The sequence below is a fragment of the Tamandua tetradactyla genome, chromosome X (genome assembly GCF_023851605.1).
Source record: "Tamandua tetradactyla isolate mTamTet1 chromosome X, mTamTet1.pri, whole genome shotgun sequence".
NCBI lineage: Eukaryota > Metazoa > Chordata > Mammalia > Pilosa > Myrmecophagidae > Tamandua > Tamandua tetradactyla.
The window spans coordinates 85,938,472-85,960,844 of record NC_135353.1 but is presented as its reverse complement, the minus strand read 5'-3'; the positions used below and the strand labels follow the sequence as shown (position 1 = coordinate 85,960,844).

Sequence of the window (22,373 nt, the reverse complement as noted above, 5' to 3'; positions counted from 1 at the left end):
CATAACGAAATCATACAACTCAATATCAAAAGAACAAACAACCCAATTTTTAAATGGGTTAAAGACATGAATAGGCATTTTTCTGAAGAACTAATACAGATGGCTCAAAAGCACATGAAGAGATGCTCATTTTCATTAGCTACAAGGGAAATGCAGATCAAGACTACAATGAGACACCACCTCACACGGATAAGAGTGGCTGCAGTTAAACAAACAGGAAACTACAAATGCTTGAGAGGATATGGAGAAATTGAGACACTTATGCATTGCTGGTGGGAATGTATAATGGTATAGCCACTATGGAAGACAGATTGGTGGTTCCTTAGGAAAGTAAATATTGAATTGCACTATGACCCAGGAATAGCACTACTTGGTATATAACCAGAAGAGCTGTAAGCATAGACACAGACAGACATTTGCACAACGATGTTCATAGCAGTATTATTAACAATAGCAAAAAGATGGAAGCAATCCAAATGCCAATCAACAGAGGAGTGGATTAACAAAATGTGGTATATAAGGAATGATGGAATATTATGCAACAGTAAGATGAAATGATGTCCTGAAGCACAAGACACAATGGATGAGCCTTGAGGATATAATGCTGAGTGAAATAAGCCAGACAGTAAAGGACAGATACTGTATGACTCCATATTTATGACCATTGTAAAAGTAAAACCAGAGGCTTATAATACAGAATATAGGGGACTTAGAGTGATATAGAAGTTAGAGATGGGTGAATGGTTAGCTAATGAGGTTGAACTCAAATGTAAGGGAACAGATAGAAGTGAAGTCAGTTCTCTAGTGTGTCTATAAGTAACATTACCATATTGAAGGTGAACATGACTGAAAGGGGTTGTATAGACATGTGTCTGATTAAATTACAGAAATAAATAAGTTCTTGCAGAAATTACTTCAAAGGTATGATTCATGCACAAGGAATGTTTTAGTCCAGGGTACAGGGGGAAAACTGCTATTGCATGCTATGTGCTGTTTGTCAGGAAAGTATCAACAGTACCACAGCAACAGGGGGGAGGAACAAGGGTTAAGGGGAGGTATAGATTTTCTATTTGGACAGATGTGTTTACTGGTTATCCTTCTCTTGGGAACAATTAAATTACGTAAAATTGAGAGTGCTGATGGACTGTGGACTTTGGGCATTATAAGTGATGCCTAACGAATGCAGGTAGCTGAAGGATGCACTGACTGAGAAGCAGATTGGAGAACGATGGTGTATATATATGACTGAAAATTGCGCTGCTACAAAATGGAATGAATCATGAGACATGCAGCAATGTGAATGAACTTGTGGGACATGTGGTGAGGGACAATTATTATATTGTCTCCTTTAGAAAATGCTTATAAGGAAACAGGGGCCTAGACTGTAAGCTCTTACAGCAGACACATTTAGTCTGGAGTGGTAATTATTTTTTCTGGGTTTTGAGAGGCTATTTTTGTATATGTATAACCTGGTATTTAGAGATAAGAATGAAGCCAAGCAGGTCAAGATTAAGGTAATTCAGAACACAAGGGCAATGAAGACATTGTCTATATTTTGGAACCACACATATTCTTTGAGATCAAAGGAAGAAAGGTTTATTTTGTGTGGAACCTAAATTTTCTGAAGCACATAATCTAACTCAAACTGGATAGCTCATTTGAACAATTGAAACACAGGGAGCCCAGAATAAAGAATGAAGCCTTTAATCTTGTGTAGCTAAATGTAATTCCTAGATACATCCTAGAATATATTAAGCAGATAATCAAAAAGTATTGGCAAAGTCCCTTGAGGAATGGGAGAAAAAATATGTAATTATTAAACTTTGCCATCGGGCATCCCCTGATACTGTGTCTAACATTAGGGACATCCAAATCAAAAGGACAAGCCCTTGATCTTGAGGCTTACTCATATGAAGCTTATGTACGTAGCGGAGAAGCTTAGCCTCCATACAGGTATGCCTAAGAGTTACTTCTGGAGGACCTCTTTTGTTTCTCAGATGTGGCCTCAGTCTCTCTAAGCCCAACTCTGCAAGTGAAATCATTGCTCTCCCAGCTACGTGGGACATGACATCCTTGGGTGAAAGTTTCCCTGGCATCATGGGAGATGACTCCCAGAGATGAGTCCAGCCCTAACACCATGGGATCAACAATTCCATCTTGATCAAACTAGGGGAAAAGAAGTGTAATTACTACAGTATCAGTGGCTAAGAGAGTTCAAATAGAGTCAAGAGGCTACTCTGGAGGTCACTCTCATGCAAGTTTCAGTTAGACATTGCTACCTATCATAACTTGCCAAACCACAACCAAAACAATTCCAGCCAATCCTAAAGAACCCCTAGGGCAATATATAAGATTCTACAAAGGTTCCATACACTAGGGTAACTTTCCAGAAACCTACAATCTCCATATGGGTCCCTGGAATAGATAAATCCTGAAAGGCAGAGAAGCCAGCCTGTCGAGAACATCAACTAGTTCCATTTCCCTATCCGATATTATCTGCAACCCCTTCCAACATGAAAATGTTAGAATGGGCCTAGCCCAAATACCCCTAATGAGTGTGAGAAATATCAAAGTTGATGGAGGAGCTATACAGAGAAAGTAGGGTTTAACAAATGTGTATAATTGCTGAATCGTTATATTGATATTTCTTTTAGGTTCTAGTATCTTAGAACAGCTAGAAGTAAAAACCTAAAATTGTAAAATGTAGCTCTTACCAAACAATTAGTTGTGATACGCTAAATGTTTGTGATGTACTTTGAAATTTACTGTTTTTTTATATATATTATTTTTCACAAAAAAAAGAAAAATATATATTTCTCCTAGCCTCCAGTTTTTGGTGCAGCTAGAAGGAAAATCTGAAATAGTGGAATGGTAACCCATAACAAACTCTGAAATCTGTAACTACTTGTTGAACTGTGCTTTAGAAATCATTGTTTTTTCTTTCTTTTCTTTGTATATATGTTATATTTAACAACAAAAACATTTTTAAATGCTTTGATTGACAATTTTTTTTTATTTTGATGATGTCCCATTAACCTATATTATTCTTTTGTTGCTTGTTCTTTGGTTGTAAAGTGTTCTAGTTTGCTAGCTGCCAGAATGCAACACACCAGAGACGGATTGGCTTTTAAGAAAAGGGGATTTATTTTGTTGGTTCTTCAGAGGAAAGGCAGCTAACTTTCCACTGAGGTTCTTTCTTATGTGGAAGGCACAGGATGGTCTCTGCTGGTCTTCTCTCCAGGCCCCTGGGTTCCAACAACTTTCCCCGGGGTGACTTCTTTCTGCATCTCCAAAGGCCTGGGCTGAGCTGCGAGTGCTGAGATGAAGAATGCCGAGCTGCTTAGGCTGTGCTACCTTCCGCTCTCTCATTTAAGCACCAGCCAATTAAGTCAAACGTCACTCATTGCAGCAGACACGCCTCCTAGCCGACTGCAGATGTAATTAGCAACAGATGAGGTTCACGTACCATTGGCTTATGTCTGCAGCAACAAGACTAGGTATGCTCACCTGGCCAAGTTGACAACTGAATCTAACTAACACATAAAGTCTAAGAAACCATTACTTAAAACAAAGTCTTAATGATGCTTCCATGTGTTTTCTTCTAGGAGTTTCATATTCCTGACTTCTTTTATTTAGGGCTTTAATCCATTTTTAGTTATTTTTGGATATAGTGTGATATAAGGGTCCTCCTTCATTCTTTTCAATATGGACATCCAATTCCCCTAGCAACATTGGTTGAATGACCTATTATTCCCCAATTGAGTGGCCTTGGCAGCCTTACCAAAAATCAACTGGCATAGATTTTAGAGTTTATTTCTGAACTCTCAATTTGAATCCATTGTTCTATCTAGTTTTGTGACACTATCATGGTGTTTTGTCCATGGTTACTTTGTAATAAGTATTAAAGTCAGGAAATGTGAGAACTACAACTTCATTCTTTTTCAACATATATTTGGATATTCAGCACCAATTACCCTTCCAAATATGTCCGATTATTGGCTTTTCCATTTATACAAAGAAGCTGATGGAATTTTTAAAAATATTTTTATAAGGAACATCCACAAACACACAGTACAACTATATTCTACAGTCAATGGCTCACAATGTCATCACATAATTGTGTATTCTTCACCATGATCATTTCTCGAACATTCACATCACTAAAAAAGAAAAAGAAGAGAAAAGAACTCATACATCCCATACCCCTTACCTCTCCCTCTCACTGACTGCTAGTATTTCAATATACCCAATTTTTACCCTTTATCTCCCCCTATTAATTGTTCCTTTTCATCCTTATTGTTTTATTCATCTGTCCATACCTTGGACAAAAGGAGCACCAGACACAAGGTTTTCACAATTACACAATCACATTGCAAAAGCTATATAGTTATACAGTATTCTAGAATCAAGGCTGCTGGAACACAGTTGAACAGTTTCAGGTACTTCCCTCTAGCCAACCCAATACACCATAAACTAAAAAGGAATATCTATATAATGCCTAAGAATAACCTCCAGGATAATCTCTCAACTCTGTTTGACATCTCTCAGCCACTGAAACTTTCATATGTCTCATTTCACTCTTCCCCCTTTTGGTCAAGAAGCATTTTTCATTCCCATGATGTCATATCCCAACTCATCCCAGGGAGTCACGTCCCACATCAACAGGGAGATTTACATCCCTAAGAGTCATGTATCACGTGGGGGGAAGGACAGCCACTTCCCCTGCCAGGTTGGCTTAGAGAGAGAGGTCACATCTAAGTAACAAAAGAAGTCCTCTGGGGGTCTCTTAGGCATAATTATCAGTAGACTTAGCCTCTCCTTTGCGGGAATAAGTTTCACAGGGGAGAACCCCAAGATCAAGGGCTCAGGCTACAGAACTGGTCATCACCACTGCTTGTGAGAATATCAGCAATTCCTCAGATTGGGAAGTTGGACATTTCCTCCTTTTTCTCCATTCCCTCAAGGGCACTTTACAAAGACCGTTTTATTCTCTTTCTGAAGTACTCAGGGATATATCAGGGAATTGCATTAACCTATACAAACCAACAAGATCTCACACCCTATTCAAGATTATATGCAATTACGGTGTTCAAATAAACTGACCATACAAGATAAATTAGATAATGTGCTATCCAAAATGTTAATTTTGCACCAAATAAACATCTCTCCCTTTGGTCTTGCACAGAAATTGGAGTTTGAAAATATGGGCCATATCAGGCTAATGGATTTTGACTGGGATTGCACTGAAACTGTAAATCATTTTGAATAGAGTTGACATCTTTTTTTTTTTTTTTTTTAATATGGGCAGGCACCGGGAATCGAACCCAGGTCCTCGGGCATGGCATGCAAGCATTCTTGCCTGCTGTGCCACCGTGGCCTGCCCTAGAGTTGAAATCTTAACAGTATTTAGTCTTCCCATCCATGACCATGAATTTCTTTCATTTATTTAGATTTTTTATGTGTTTAGCAAAGTTTCTTTAGTTTCCCATGTATAGGTCCTTTATGTCCTTGGTAAAATATATTGTTACATATTGATTGTTTTAGTTGCTATTGTAAGTGGAATGTTTTTGGTTTCCTCCTCAGATTGCTCATAAATTGTACGTAAAAACACTTAAGATTTTGTGTGTTTATCTGGTACCCCACCACTTTGCTGAATTCATTTATCACATCTACTCGGTTTGTTGTACATTTTTCAGTAATTTGTATATGTAGGATCATGATATCTCCAAATCAAAACTTTTACTTCTTCCTTTCCTATGTGGATGTCTTTTATTTTTTTCTTATTTTAATTGCTCTACCTAGAACTTCCAGTACAATGTTGAATACTAGTGGTGACAGTGGACATCTTTGTCTTGTTCCAGATCTGAAAGGGTGAAAGCAGAACTTTTTTCACTTCATTTTGTTAATGTGGGACATTGCATTAAACAATTTTCTTATGTTGAACCACCCCTGCATACCTGGATAAACGACACTTGTACATGGTGTATATATAATTAATTTAAGATACTGTTGGATTCAAATTGTTAGTATTTTGTTGAGGAATTTTGCATCTATGTTCATAAGAGAAATTGGACTGTAATTTTCTTTTCATGTACAATCTTTAACTGGCTTTGGTATGAGGGTTCCCTCCTCTTCAATTTTTTGAAGCAGTTTAAGCAGGACTGACATTAAATCTTATTGGAATGTTTGGTAGAATTTACCTGGGAGGCCATCAGGTCATGCACTCTTCTTCATTTGGAGGTTTTTAATGACTGAATCAATCTCTTTACCTGTAATCGGTTTGTTGAGATCTTCTATTTCTTCTTCAATCAGTATAAGTTTTTTGTGTGTTTCCCAGAAGTTGTCCATTTCACCTAGACAATCTAATTTGTTCACATGAACAGTTGTTCATGGTATCCTTTTGTGTTCTTTATTATTTCTTGGGGGTCAGTAGTAATATTCCCCCTCTCTTGTTTGATTTTATTTATTTGTGTCTTCTCTCCTTTTTTCCTTGTCAGTCTAGCTAAAGGTTTGTATATTTTACTGATCCTTTCAAAGAACAAACTTTGGTTTTGTGAATGCTCTCCAATGTTTTTTAATTCTCTATTTCATTTATCTCTGCTCTAATCTTTCTTATTTCTTTCCTTCTTCTTGCTTTGGGTTTAGTTGCAATTGTTTTCTAGTTTCCCCAGGTATGCAGTTAAGCCACTGGTTTGAACTTTCTTCTTTTATAATTAATCACTTAGGGTCTATAAACTTCCCCCTTAGCACTGCTTTCACTGCATTCCATAAGTTTTTATACAATTCATCTTATGCTATTTAGTAATCTCCCTGTAATTTCTTCTTTGACCCACTGATTGTTAAAGAGTGTGTTACTTAACTGCCATATATTTGTTTATTTTCAAGTTGTATTTCTCTCCATTTTTGCCAGGGTTCACCTCATATATTGTGGGCACCATGGTTAGGTGCATAAATATTTATGATTGCTATTTCTTCTTGGTGGATATACCCTTTTATTAGTATATAATATCCTTCTTTTCTCTTTTAACAGCTCTTAACTTAAAGTCCATTTTCTGTGATATTCATATAGTTACCCAGCTATTTTTTGGTTATTTGCAAGGATTATTTTTCCATCATTTCTCTTTCAACCTCCATGTATCTTTGGGTCTAAGGAGAGTTTATTGCATATAATTTTTTTAACTTTTTTATTGTAAAATAAAACACATACACAAAGCAAAGAAATAAAAAAGCAATAGTTTAGAGAGCACTCTTCAACAAGTAGTTACAGGACAGATCCCAGAGTTTGTCATGGGCTACCATATCCTCTCACATTTTTCCTTCTAGCTCCTCCATAATATAGGAGGCTTAAATATTTTTATCATCACAATTGACTTTCTTTCTTTTTTGGTGAAAAATAACATATATACAAAAAAAAAACTATAAATTTCAGAGCACAGCACCACAATTAGTTGTAGAACATATTTCAGAGGTTGACATGAGTTATAATTCCACAATTTTAGGTTTTTACTTCTAGTCACTCTAAAATACTAGAAACTAAAAGAGATATCAATTTAATGATTCAGCATTCACATTCATTTGTTAAGTCCTACCTTCTCTGTATAACTCCACCATCATCACCTTTGATCTATCCATCTTTCTCTTTAGGGGTGTGTGGGCTATGGCAATTCTAACTTTTTCATGTTGGAAGAGTCTGTCACTAATGTGGGGTAGGGAGATGGAACTATCTGATGTTCTGGTCATGCTGGGCCCTCTAGGTTTCAGAACTTATCTGCTCCAGGGATCAATCTGGAGGTCGTAGGTTCATGGTAAGTTGCCCTCGTGCATGGAATCGTTGTGGAATCTTATATATCACCCTGGGTGTTCTTTAGGATTGGCTGGAATGGTTCCGGTGGGGGGTTGGCAGGTTATGATAGGTAGCAATGTCTAACTGAAGCTTGCATAAGAGCAACCTCCAGAGTAACCTCTCAACTCTATTTGAACTCTCTCTGCCACTGATACTTTATTAGTTACACTTATTTTCCCCCTTTTGGTCAGGACAGAATTGTTGATCCCACAGTGCCAGGGCCAGATTTATCCCTGGGAGTCATCTCCCATGACACCAGGGGGACTTTCACCCGTGGATATCATGTCCCATGAAGGGGGGAGAGCAATGATTTCACTTGCAGAGTTAAGCTGCGAGAGACTGAGGCCACATCTGAGCAACAAAAGAGGACCTCCAGAAGTAACTCTTAGGCATGCCCATAGGTAGTCTAAGCTCCTCTACTACTTACATAAGCTTCACAAGAGTAAACCTCAGGATCAAAGGCATGGTCTATTGATTTGGGTGTCCCTAAAGTTTGACACAGTATCAGGGATTCTCTGATAGTAAGGTTTAATAGTTTCATATATTTTCTCCCATCCCTCAAGGGACTTTGCCAATACTTTTTGATTATCTGCTTACTATACTCTAGGATGTATCCAGGCCTTACATTAAGCTATACAGGATTCAAGGACCTCTTTCTTATTCTGGGCTCCCTGTGTTTCAGTTGTTCAAATGAGCTATACAGATAGGTTGAGTTAGATTATGCACTACAGAAAATTTCAGTTCCAGACCAAATAAACCTTTCTTCTGTTGGTCTCAAAGAATATGTGTGGCTCCAAAATATAGACAATATCTTCCTTACCCCGTGTTTCGTGTTCTGAATTACTTTAACCCCAACCTGATCGGCTTTGTTCTTGTTTTTAAATTCCAGGTTTTATATATACACATAAAACAGCCTCTTGAAATCCAGAAATAATAATTACCACTCCAGGCTTAATATGTCTGCTATAAAAGCTTACAATCTAAGCCCCTGTTTTCTTATAAGCATTGGAGACCATACCATTGTTGTTCTTTTGTTTCTGGCTTATTCTGCCTTACCAAATGGCCCATATATTAATTCACATCGTTGCATACTTCACAACTTTGTTCCTTTTAGTATACTGCACATAATTTAATCATGCATTTTTATCCATTCTGCCAACCTGTGTCTTTGGATGGTTTATTCCGTTAACCAGCAGCGTTATTACTACAAAGCGGTACTTCATTCAAACATTTTCTCCTTTAGTTTTTTTACACGTCAAATATCTTGTCTCTCTTTTCCTTTATTGCACACTCCTTTTCTGTATAGTTGGTCTTTTGTAACGTATGTCTCTGATCCCTTCCTAATATCTTTCTGTATATTTTTTAAATACTTCCTTAGTGGAGAGGATTGTGGGAAAATAGCACAGTAGGGAGTTCCAAGACTCAGTACTTCCACTAGAACAGCAATTAAACAAGTAGAAACTACCAAAAACAATTATTTTGAAACTCCACAGGCCAAAAGAATACAGTACAGCATACAGGAAAGAGTGGGAGGAAGAGGCTTATATATAATGGAAAAACTATTAAATTGTTCTCTCTGCCCATGGGCACTATCAGATAAAAATACAGAAAACACCATACTGAACAAAGACATTAAAAATATGATCTTAAAAATTCTGAAAATACAGAGAAAGAAATAAATGATATCAGGAAAACAATCAATGAGCAATATGAGACTCTTGGTAAAGAGTTAGAAATTTCTAAAAAAATCAAACGGAACTACTGGAGTTGAAGACCACAATAAGTGAAATGAAAAATACCAAGGACAGTTTCAGGAAAAAATTGGAACTGGAGGAAGACTCAGTGAACTTGAAGATAAGACACTTCAAATGACAGACTAAGAAGCAAATGTTTAATGTGTACAGAATTTTTAACCAAGTTGAGTATAAATGTTTGGAAATGCATACAGGAGTGTTATTAACACCACTGAATTATGTGCATGATTGTAGTTGAAAGGGGAACTTTAGAGTCATGTATTTCACTAGAAGAAAAGCCAAAAGATACAACATGAGACTCTATAATACAGTGAACCCTGAGATGGATGATGACAATAATTAATAGTATAAATATAAAAATATTCTTTCATAAATTGGAACAAATTCCTGTTACTATTGCAAGGAGTTAATGATACAGTTATAAATGGAAAATATGTACCTATTATAAACTGAGGGCAATAGCTAGTAATATTTTAATATTATTTTATCAATGATAACAAATGTACCACACCAATATTAAAGGTTAATAATAGGAGGGATTAGGGGTATAGGATATTTTGTAGGGTTTTTTTTTGAAGTACTGAAAATGTTCTAAAAATGTGGGGATGAACCCACAATTATGTGAAGAAACTGTGAATCACTAATTCCATATTTGGATGGCTTGTATAGTGAGAGACTATATCTCAATAAAACTTTAAAAACTGCCCAAGACACCTCAGGGACACCATCAGGCATACTGATATATGAATTACGGGAATCCCAGAAGGAAAAGAAAGAGAGAAAGGGTCAGAAGGGATATTCATTTAAATAATGATAAAGAACTTTACAAACTTAGCAAAAGACATGAACATACATATACAAGAAGACTAGAGAAGACCAAACATGAAGAAAAATACAGCCCATCATACAATGATCACACTACCATATGCAAAAGACAAGGAGAGAGTTTTGAAAGCTGCAAAAGGAAAGGGACATGTTATGTGCAAAGGAGTCCCAATTAGACTGAGTGCCAAATTCTGATCAGAAACCATGGAAGCAAGATGATCATGGGTTGAAATAAAGTACTGAAAGAATACTACTGCCAACCAAGATTCATATAAATGGCAAAGCTTTATTTCAAAAATGATGGAGAGATTAAGACATTATTAGACAGACAAAAGCTAAGTTATTTCATCACCACTAGACCTGCACCACAAGCAATGCCAAAGGGAATTCTTCAAACTGAAAGGAAAGGACACTAGGCACCTGTTCAAAGCAGGATAAAGAAATATAGTCCTGCAGGAAAGGTAACTATTTGGATAATTATAAATGCCAGTATTTTTTTGGTATGTAACTTCACTTCTTACTTCCTACATGTACTAAAATGCAAATAAATAAAGGTAATAATAAATCTATAGTGTTTGACATACGGCATACAAAGATAAAAGTGGTTGAAAAGACAAAAAAAAAAAAAACGGGGACAGACATGTATAGGAAAAGGATACGTGTATACTAGTGAAGTTCAGTTGCTGTCAAACCAAGTAGGATTGTTATATGCCGTGAATATTACGTTTTAACTCCATGGTAACCAAAAGGAAAACAAACGAAAAATATATCCAGATAGACAAGAGAAGGCACTAAATATAGAAAAACACAAAAATAAAATAAATATGAGTAGGTATTAACAGAAGAATTGAGTGACTATAAAGATAGACATACTAGGCTAAATAGGAAAATGGCAGAAGAAAGTGTTGCATTATCAGTAGTGAGTTTAAATGTAAATGGATTAAGCTATAGTTAAAAGGCAGAGACTGGTAGAATGGATGAAATAGCTTGAGTCACCTATATATAACCTCCAGCAGAGTCACCTTAAATTAGAAGATACAACTAAGGTGAAAGTGAAATGATGGGAAAAAATATATAACCTGCAAGAAGTAAACAAAAGAGAGCTTGGGTAGCTATACTAACATCAGAAAGTATATACTTTAAGCCAAAAATAGTTACAATGATCAAAGATAGCAATTATATATTGATGTAGGAGACATTTGAACAAGATGATGTAAGAATTTTAAGTATATATGCACCTAGCAGCAGAGCCGCAAGAGATATGAAGCAAATACTGACAGATTTGAAAGGAGAAATTGACAATTCTACATTAATTTTAGGAAACGTTAAGGCACCACTTTAAATAATGGCCAAAACATCTAATCAGAAGATCTATAAGGGAATATAAGATTTGAAGGTTACTCTAAAGCAACTAGAACTAAGGAACATACATAGAACACTTCAGCCAACAAAAACAGAATGTACACTCTGCTTAAGTGTACATGGATCATTCTCCAGGATAGACCATGAGTTAGGTCACAAAAGAAATCTAAATAAATACAAAGATAATGAAATAAAATGCATTTAATCTTACCACAACAAAAGGAATCTAGAAATAATATGCAGCAGGATATATGGAAAATTCACAAACATATTCTAAAACAACCATGGGTTAAAGAGGAAGTCAGAAGCAAAATTTGGAAATATCTCACAAAGAATGAAAATCAAAATACAAGTTACCAAAATTTATAGAATGCAATGAAGGCAGTGCTGAAAGGGAAATTTATACTTCTAAATGCTTACCTTAAAAAAGAAAACTTCCATTCAAAGAGCTAAACTCAGAACTAGTAGAACTAGAAAACAAAGAGCAAACTAAACCCTAAAAGGATCAGAAACAAGGAAATAAAGACTAGCATGTTTAGAGATAAATAAAACAGGAAAAAAAAGAGAAAATCAATAAAAGCAAACATTGGCTCTCTGAAAAGACCAATGAAATTGGCAAACCATTACCCTGATTGACAAAGTGAAAAAGAGGATAGTCAGAACTAAAAAGGGAGACACGATTACCGGCCCAGTTGTAATACCAAGAATTTATAAGAGCATAGATCAGGGCGTACAGGTGGTTCAGGGGTAGAATACTCGCATTTCATATGGGAGCCCAAGGTTGATTCCCGGACTATGCCCCCCTACCCCTCAAAAATAGAAGATAGATCAATAAAGAAACAGAGAATTTGAATAATATGATAAGTGAACTAGACCTAACAGACATATACAGAAGACTGCACCCTAAAATAGCAGGATATACATTCTTCTGAAGTGCACATGGGTCATTCTCCAGGATAAGCCTCTAGTTGGTTCACAAAACAAGTCTCAATAAATGTAAAAAGATTGAAATCTTACAAAGTTTCTTCTCTGACCATAAAAGGATGATGCTGAACACCAGCAACAGTCTGGAAATTACAGAACTGGAAAATCCACAAATATATGGAAGTTAAATAACACTCTATTAAAGAAGCAGTGAGTCGAAGAAATTGTAAAGGAAATCAGTAAATATCTTGACAAGAAAGACAACGAGAACACAACAAATCAAAATTTACAGAATGCAGAAATGCAGTGCTGAGAGGGAAATGTATACCCCTAAAAGCTTATGTGAAAACAAGAAGAAATAAGGACCATACTTTTACATCCACTGCCAACCTGCATTTTTTGATTGGGGAGTGAAATCCATTCAAATTCAATGATATTACTCTATAGGCAGTAACTTATTTCAACCACTTTATCTTCTGAATTTTATATGTTATATTTTATTTTTGTCTCTTTCTTTTAATCCTATAAGTGAAACTTAACAATAATCTTCATTTCTAAACTCTCCTGAAAACCCCTCTGTCCTGTCATTTCCTTTTGGCCTGCAGAAATCCCTTTACCATTTCTTGTAAGGTAGGTAGGTCTCTTCTTGACGACCTTTTGTGGTTACTGTTTATCTTTGAATATTTAAAACTATCCCTAATTTGTAAAGGACAGTTTTGCCAGATAAAGAATTTTTAGCTGGCAGTTTTTCTCTTTCAGTATCGAGAAAAACAGCACATAGAGGCCTTCTTGCCTCTATGGTTTGTGATGACAAATTGGCACTTAAACTTATTGCATTTCCCTTGTAAGTGATGAACTGCTTTTCTCTTCCCACTTTCAGGATTCTGAAAGCTTGCTAAAGCTGCCAGAATTCAATATACCAGAAACGGACTGGCCTATATAAAGGGGATTTTCTAAGTTACAAGTTACAATTCTAGGTCATGAAAATGTCCAAATTAAGGCACCAACAAAAGGATACCTTCAATGTAGAAAAGCCAATCATGTCAAGGGTTTCTATATCACAGGGGAAGGTACATGGTGATATCTGCTCTCCTTCTCTCTGGGATTCTGTTTTCAAATGGCTCTCAGCATCAATTCCCAACCAATGAAGTGGAAGACCCACCCTCTGCTTCCAGGGCAAACTCACTCTCTCCACAGGCATGGGTGGATCCACTCTTCTAGCCTGAGATTTCCTGGCTCCAGACGTTAGCTCCCATGGTTCTGCCTTTGAAGTCATTTTTCCTTCAATCTGTCCCTTTTAGTCCATACTGGCAATGGTTCCATACATACAGATCTGAAAAAAAAATCTGGTTACTCAGCATGCAGGATACAAGGGTCAAAACCATGAGTCAATAGGACTTTCCACAAATCCTCATCTCCAATACTGTCTTTTTCTGAAACAGATGACTGGTTTCTATATTTGGTTAAATCCTCACATGGAGCAATATCTCTGGGGTCTTATTTTCCAAAATTCAGAATTTTCCAAACTATCAGTTTCTGATTTATTTTTACCCAAGAGTTCAGTTCTCAGCTTATTCATTTCCTGTCACATAAACTGCAAGAAGAAATCAGGCTGCATTTTCCATATTCAGCTTATAAATTTCCTCAACTAGATATCCAAGCTCATCACCTTCAAATTCTGCCTTCCATCCAACATTAGGACTCATTTTGACAAATTCTGTGCCACTGTAAAACAAAGATCACCTTTCAGTTTGCAACAACACATTTGTCTAAAGCCATCTTGGAAGAACCTTTATCATCCATATTTCTAATACGAGGCTTTTCAAAGCAATCCAGATCTTTCCTGTTCACCTCCTCACAATTCTTCAAGAATCCCCCTAATCCATGTAAAAAGACACACCAACACATTTGGTATTTACAAACTGTAGCACCCCACTTCTCTGGTACCAAAATGTTTCAGTTTGCTAAAGCTGCCAGAATGCAATATATGAGAAATGGATTGGCTTTTATAAAGGGTGATTTACTAAGTTACAAATTACAATTCTAAAGCCATGAAAATGACCAAGAAGAGGATACCTTCAATCAAGAAAGACTGATTGAATCTGCAGTTTCTCTGTCACATGGCAAGGCAAATGGTGACATTTGCTGTTCTTCTCTTGGGCTTGTTTTCAAACAGCTCTCTCAGTATCTGTAAGCATCTGTGTCTGAGCTATCTCTAAAATGTTCTCTTACTTGAAAAACTCCAGTAAGACCCACCTTGAATGGGTAGGGTCACACACCATGGAAATAGTCTAATCAAAAGGTCACATCCAAAATTAGGTGGGTCACACCTCCATGGAAACTACCTAATCAAAAGATCTGACCCACAATAAGTCTGTATCCACAAGATTGGATTAAAAGAACATGGCTTTTCTGGAGTATATAAGTTTCAAATCAGCATACCCTCCTTATGTTTTACATTTGATGTTCTGATTAGTATACGTCTAGGAGTAGGTATATTAGGATTTATTCTGTTTGGAGTATGCTGAACTTACTCAACATGTATATTTATAACTGTCATAAGACTTGGGGATTTTTCAGCCATTACTTCCTCAAATATTCTTTCTGTCTCTTTTCCCTGATGCATATGTTTGTGTGTTTTGTGATGACATTCAAGTCCCAGAGGCCCTGCTCAATTTTTCCCATTATTTTTTCTTTTCTGTTCTGTTGTCAATAAGATTTCCACTGTCTTGAGATCTAGCCCACTGAAAATCCTAGAAAATCTACAACAAAGCTAATAGAACTAAAAAAACAAGTTCAACAAAATGGCAAGATATAAGATCAATGTGCAAATATCAGTAGTGTTACTGTACATGAGGAATGAGCTAACTGAAGATAAAATCAAGGGAATAAAGCCATTTACAATAGCAACTATGAAAACAAATACTAGGAATAAATTTAATCAAGGATATAAAGGAACTGCACACAAAAAACTTCAAAACTATGCTAAAAGACATCAAAGAAGACCTAAATAAATAGAAGCATGTTAAGTGATAATGGATTGGAAGGCTAAATATTGATAACATGACAATTCTACAAAATTAGCTTTCAGATTCAATACAATTCCAATCGAAATTCCAACATCCTAATTGGCAAAAATAGAAAAGCCAATTATTAAATTTATTTGGAAGGGGAATGGGCCATGAACAGCCAAAAACACCTTGAAAAAAAGAAGAAAAAAGTTAGTGGACTCATACTTCCTGACTTTAAAGCATATCACAAAACTACAGTGGTCCAAACACAATGATATGGGCACCAAAACAGATATACTGACCAATGGAATCAAACTGAGAGTTCAGGAATAGACCTTCAAATCTATGGTCAATTGATTTTTTTTTAACTTCAAATTTGATTAAGATGTACTCACATACCATATAATCCATCCAAATTACACAATGTCACCATATCATCACCTAGTTGTGCAATCATCACACTCAATTTTAAACCATTTTCATTGCTCCAAAAATAAAAATAACAGTGAAATATAAAAAAAAAGGAAAACCCAAAACACCTGAAACCCTTTATACCCCCCTATTATAGACACCCAGTACTGATGTGGTACACTTGTTACTGCTGCTGATATTAAGATATTACTGTTAACTAGCCTGTAGCTTGCAGCACATACTTTTTCTCCATATACCACTCTATTATTAACTTTGTATAAGTGTCATACATTTGTACTTGTTCATGAAAGAACTTTTTAAATTTATAATGTAAAGCTTAAATGAAGTCCACCTCAAATTAACTGTTACACAGTCCCATATTTTAATCTCTAGCTTTCATTCAGGTGACATACATGATTCTAAACTACCCTTTCAACCAAATTCACCCACAATTCAACACTCTTACATATAATCCAAATAATGAGCTATCCTCACCTCTATTCATTTACAAACATTTAAGTTAACTTCATTAAAAATTCTGAACATATTAAGCAATTGCTCTCCATTCTCTACCTTCTGTCTATCTCTAGGTAACCTATATTCTACATTTTATGACTGTGAGTTTACATATTTTAATCAGTTCATATAGTGAAATCATGTAATATCTGTCCTTTTGTGTCTGACTTATTTCACTCAGCATTATGTCCTCAAGGATCATCCATGTTGTTGTGTGCTTCAGGACTCACTGCTTCTCACTGCTACATAATATTCCATCATATATATATACCACATTTTATTCATACATTCAGTGGTTGATGGACACTTACTTGGATTGTTTCCACCTTTTGGCAGTTGTGAATACTGCCACTACGATCATCATTGTGCAAATGTCTGTTCATGTACCTGCTATCAGATCTTCTGGATATATAACTAGTAGAGTAATTGCTGGGTCATAGGGAAACTCAATATTCAGCTTCCTGAAGAACTGCCAAAATGTCCTCCACAGAAGCTTAACATTTTACATTTCCAACAACAGTAAATAATTTCTACACATCCTTACCAACACTTGTAGTTTCCTGTTGTTTACTAGCATCCATTCTTATAGGTATGAGATGATATCTCATTGTAGTTTGGATTTGTATTTCCCTAATAGCTAGCTAATGAAGATGAACATCTGTTCATGTGCTTTTAGCCATTTGTATTTCTTCTTTGGAGAAATCTCTATTCATATCTTTTCCCTATTTTATAATTTGGTTATATATCCTTTCATAGTTCAGTTGTATTTAGTTGTGGGATTTTTTATATATACTGGATATCAAACATTTATCAGATATGAGGCTACCAAACATTTTTTTCCATTGAGTGGGCTGTCTTTTTACACTTTTTAATTTTTTAATTTTTTATTTTTGGCATGGGCAGGCACCAGGAACTAAACCCAGGTCTCCAGCATGGCAGGTGAGAATTCTGCCACTGAGCCACCATCACACCGCCCCCTTTTTACCCTTTTGACAAAGTCCTTTGAAGCACATAAGTATTTAATCTTGAGTTCCCATTTATCTATTTATTGTTTTTTGCTTGTACTTTGGATTTCAAGTCTAAGAAGACTATTAATAATAGTCAAGACTATTAATAAGTCTTGAAATATGTTTCTATATTTTCTGCTAGGAGTTTTACAGTACTAGCTCTTTTGTTTAGGTCCTTGATCCACTTTGAGTTAATTTTTAATACTCAAAATAATGAGATAAGTAATATGGGTAATACTTGTCTCATAAGTTTTGATATGTTGCATTCTAATTTTCATTCATCTCCAGATATTTAGTGATTTCTCTTGCAATTCTCCTTTCACCCACTAATTGCTCAAAAGCATGTATATTCTAGTTTGCTAGCTGCTGGAATGCAATATACCAGAAACAGAATGGCTTTTAAAAAGAGGAATTTAATAAGTTGCAAGTTAACAGTTTTTAGGCCATGGAAATGTCCAGTTAATGCAAGTCTATAGAAATGTCTGATCTAAGACATCCAGGGAAAGATACCTTGGTTCAAGAAGGCCAATTAAGTTCAGGGTTTCTCTCTCATTTGAACTCACCAAAGACACAGATTGTCAGAATGAATAAAAATGTACAATTGATCTATATGCACTTTCCAAAAGACTCTTTTTAGACCCAAAGATACAAGTAGGTTGAATGTGAATGGAGAAAAAAGATATTCCACACAAGCAATAACCAAAAATGCAGAGGTAGCCATTCTAATATCAGATAAAACAGATTTCAAATGCAAAGATGTTATAAGGCAAAGAAAAACTAAATATGAATAAAGGGGAGAAATCACCAAGAAGAAATAACAATCATGACTGTTTATGCACCTAATCAAGGTACTCCAAAGTACATAAGGCAATCAATGGCAAAACTGAAGGGAGCAATCTTACTGTGTTTATCTGTGAAAATTTTAAACTCTCCCTCATTTTTGAAAGACAGATTTGCTGGATAAAGAATTTGGAGCTGGCAATTTTTCTCTTTCAGAATCTTAAATGTATCATACAATTGCTTCTCATCTCCATGGTGCCTGGTGAGAAATCACGGCTTTGTCATATGTTGCTTCTATTTTGTGTGGTAAATAGCTTTTCTCTTGCTGCTTTAGGGTTCTCTCCATCTCTTCGGCATTTGACAATCTAATTAGTCTGTATCTTGGAGTGGGTCTATTTGGATTTATTCCGTTTGGAATTCACTGGGTTTCTCTGATTGCATATTTATGTCTTTTATAAGGGTTGGGAAATTTTCTGCAATTACCTCCTGAAATAATCTTCCTAGCCCTTTACTCTTCTCTTCTCCTTCTGGGACACCTATGATTCATATATTTGTATGCCTCATGTTGTCAATCATTTCCCTGATATCCAACTCAAGTTTTTTTCCATTTTTTCTCCATTTGCTCCTTCTGCCTTTGAAATCAGTTGCTCTGTTCTCTGGTTTGCTTATTCTTTCTTCTGCCCCCACAAATCTGCTGTTCTGTGTCTCTAGTATATTGGGGAGGGGGATTAGAATGTTCAGACACCTTTTCTAGTATATTTTTAATTTGATCTATAGTCTCTTTCATTTCTGTAAGTTGTGCTATTTTCCTATTTATTCTTTCAAATTCTCCTTTATGTTCTTTTATTGTATTCTTAATATCCTTTATTTCTTTGGCCAATTCATTGAAGTTGTTTCAGAGATTTCTTTAAATATCTTTGATTAGTTGTTCCAAATTCTGTTTCTGCTCCAACTTTTTAATTTGATCATTTGGCTTGGCCATATCTTCTTGCTTCCTCATGTGCCTTATGATACATGCGTGTTTCTTGGCATCTGATTATCCAGATAAGATTATTTTAAATGTTGGGTCTCCTCACCTGTGTAAGATTTTGTTGTTGCTTGGGTTTATTTGAAGGTCTCCTTTGCTGTTTTGTCAGAAATTCCCAGTAGACTGCAGGATTCAGACCAGGTAAACATACGGTTAAGGTCAGACTCCAGAGGGTCGCCCTCTCCAGACAACTATTAGCTCAGGACTAATCTATTTCTCCCTCTTTTCCTGAAGGGACAGCCTCCCTGTCTATCCCAAGTCTGGGTGCTCTAGAAGCCACTGGCTCCAGGGGTGGGACATGTACACTTTGTACCATAGAGAAGATTGCATTTCTATGTACAATGAATCTGGTGTTTCCCAGACTCCTGTGTAGGAAAACTCCAGGCTGTGGGACAGAGAGGATCACCTTCACTAGCCAGCAGCCAGCCCAGGAGTGTGCTGCACTCTTACATAAAAACTGTGTGACCCTGTCTCTCTATTCATGTATACACCTAAGCCATGAGTACTCTGGTCCACTATGCAGAAAGGATCCTGGTTGTGGAACTAACAGGGTCTCCCCTGCTGGTCAACCATCAGATCAGTACTACACTACATCCCCCTCTCCTCCCAAGGCAAGTGCTTTCCAATCTCCCCAAAATCCAGGAACCTACAGCAGCCAGCCTCAGGGATGGAGGGTAGAACTGGGCACCCCACAAGGGTCTCTGTATGTGGATAAAATGGGTCTGATGGTTCCTGGGTTCCCATGTGGAAACTCTAGGCTACAGGACTGAGAGGGCTGACTCATCCCACTGGCAGTCAAAGTAGGAGTGCACCACTTTTTGGTTGCTAGAACTGGCTAGTGCACAGACAAGAGGCTCAAGGGTGGCCACAACCAAGTACACTCACCCATTTCTCAGTTGTACTTTCTCTGGTTTTCATCCAACTCTTCCTTAAATATTGCAGTGTTTCTTCTCTGGTAATGGAAATGCCAGAACTGCAGCCTTTGGTCAGTTTCTGCCGGTTCTCCAGTTGTTTTATTGTAGAGAAGTGAGTTCTATCTGTCCTTATATGGTCATCCTCCCAGAAGTCTTCTCAATTAATTTTTGACAAAGCTATCAAGTCCACTCAACTGGGACACAACAGTCTCTTCAACAAATAGGGCTGGCAGAATTGTATAGCCATATCCAAAAGAATGAAAGAGGATCCCTATCTCACACATTACACAAAAGTTAACAGAAATGAATCAAAGATCTTAATAGATGAGTCAGAAATATAAGAATCTTAGAAGAAAATGTACAGAAACATCTTCAGGATCCTGTGGCAGACAATGGTTTCTTAAACACTATACCCAAAGCACAAGCAACCACTGAAACAAAACAGACAAACGGGATCTGCTCAAAATTATATACTTATGTGCTTCAAAGGAATTTGTTAAGAAAGTGAAAAGACAGGTGTGGTAGTTAGATTCAGTTGTCAACTTGGCCAGGTGAAGGTACCTAGTTCTGCTGCTGTGGACATGAGCCAATGGTATGTGAACCTCATCTATTGCTCATTACATCTGCAGTCGGCTAAGAGGCTTGCCTGCCATAACGAATGATGTTTGATTTAATTGGCTGGTGCTTAAATGAGAGAGCTCAATGTAGCACAGCCCAGGCAGCTCAGAATACCTCATCTCAGCACTCGCAGCTCAGTCCAGGCCTTTGGAGATGTAGAAAGGAATCATCCTGGGGAAAGATGATGGAACCCAGAGGCCTGGAGATAAGGCCAACAGAGATCGCCTTGTGCCTTCCCACATAAGAAAGAACCTCAGTCAAAAGTTAGCTGCCTTTTCCTCTGAAGAACTATATGTTAACTAAATAAATCACCTTTTATTGAAAGCCAATCTGTCTCTAGTGTGGTGCATTCCAGCAGCTAGCAAACCAGAACAACAGGCTATGTAGTCTGTTGGAATTGTGATTGGGATTACATTCAATCTAGAGATCAATTTGGATAGAACTGACATCTTAATGACATTCAGCCTTCCAATCCATGAACATGGAATGTCTCCATTTCTTCAAATCAGCATGGTACTGGCTTAAAGACAGATATACAGATCAATGGAATTGAATCAAGAGTTCAGAAATAAACCCTCATATCTATGGTTAATCGATTTTTGTCAAGGCTACCAAGTCCACTCAAATGGAACAGAAAAGTATCTTTAATAAATAGTGTTGGGAGAAACATATACAAACAAAAAGATAAAAGAGGATACTAAATCACACCATATACAAACACAATAACTCAAAATAGGTCAAAGATCTAAATACAAGAATCAATACCATGACTCCTAGTAGAAAATGTAGGGAAACACATTTAAGATCTAGTGATAGGTGGTAGTTTCTTAGGGTTTACACCCAAAGCACAAGCAATGAAAGAAAAAAATAAATGAAAACCTCTCAAAATCAAATACTTCAATTTTCAAAGGACTTTCTCAAGAGTGAAAAAGCAACCAACATAACGGGAGAAAATATTTGGAACGAACATATTTGATAAGGTTTGATATTCAGAATATATAAAGAAATCCTACAACACAGCAATAAAAGACATGAATAGACATTTTTCCAAAGAGTAAATACATATGGCTGAAAAGCACAGGAAAAGATGCTCTCAGCTTCACTAGCAATTAGGGAAATGTAAAACAAAACCACAATTATCAAAAGATGGAAACAAAAACTGATGAAAGAATAAACTAATGTGGTATATACATACAATGGAATATTATCCACCAGTCAGAAAGAATGAAGTTCTGAAGCATGCAACATGGATGAAACTTGACAAAATTATTTTAAGTAATATAAGCCAGACACAAAAGGACAAATACTACATGATCTCACTGATATGAACTAATTATGTTTGTAACTCATAGATTATAAAAACAGAATATAGGTTACTGAA

The 22,373-nt window shown here is 36.4% G+C and overlaps 1 protein-coding gene across 1 annotated transcript in view; it reads right to left on the bottom strand.

Annotated features, from left to right (window-relative positions):
- The window catches only part of LOC143671398 (ribosomal protein S6 kinase alpha-3-like), an 83,209-nt gene that overhangs the window by 43,554 nt on the left and 17,282 nt on the right, over window positions 1–22,373 (bottom strand). The window contains exon 2 of the mRNA XM_077146552.1: window positions 13,871–14,041. Coding sequence (XP_077002667.1) covers window positions 13,871–13,984 — 114 coding nt within the window. The 5' untranslated portion in view covers window positions 13,985–14,041. The remainder of the gene's footprint in view (window positions 1–13,870; window positions 14,042–22,373) is intronic.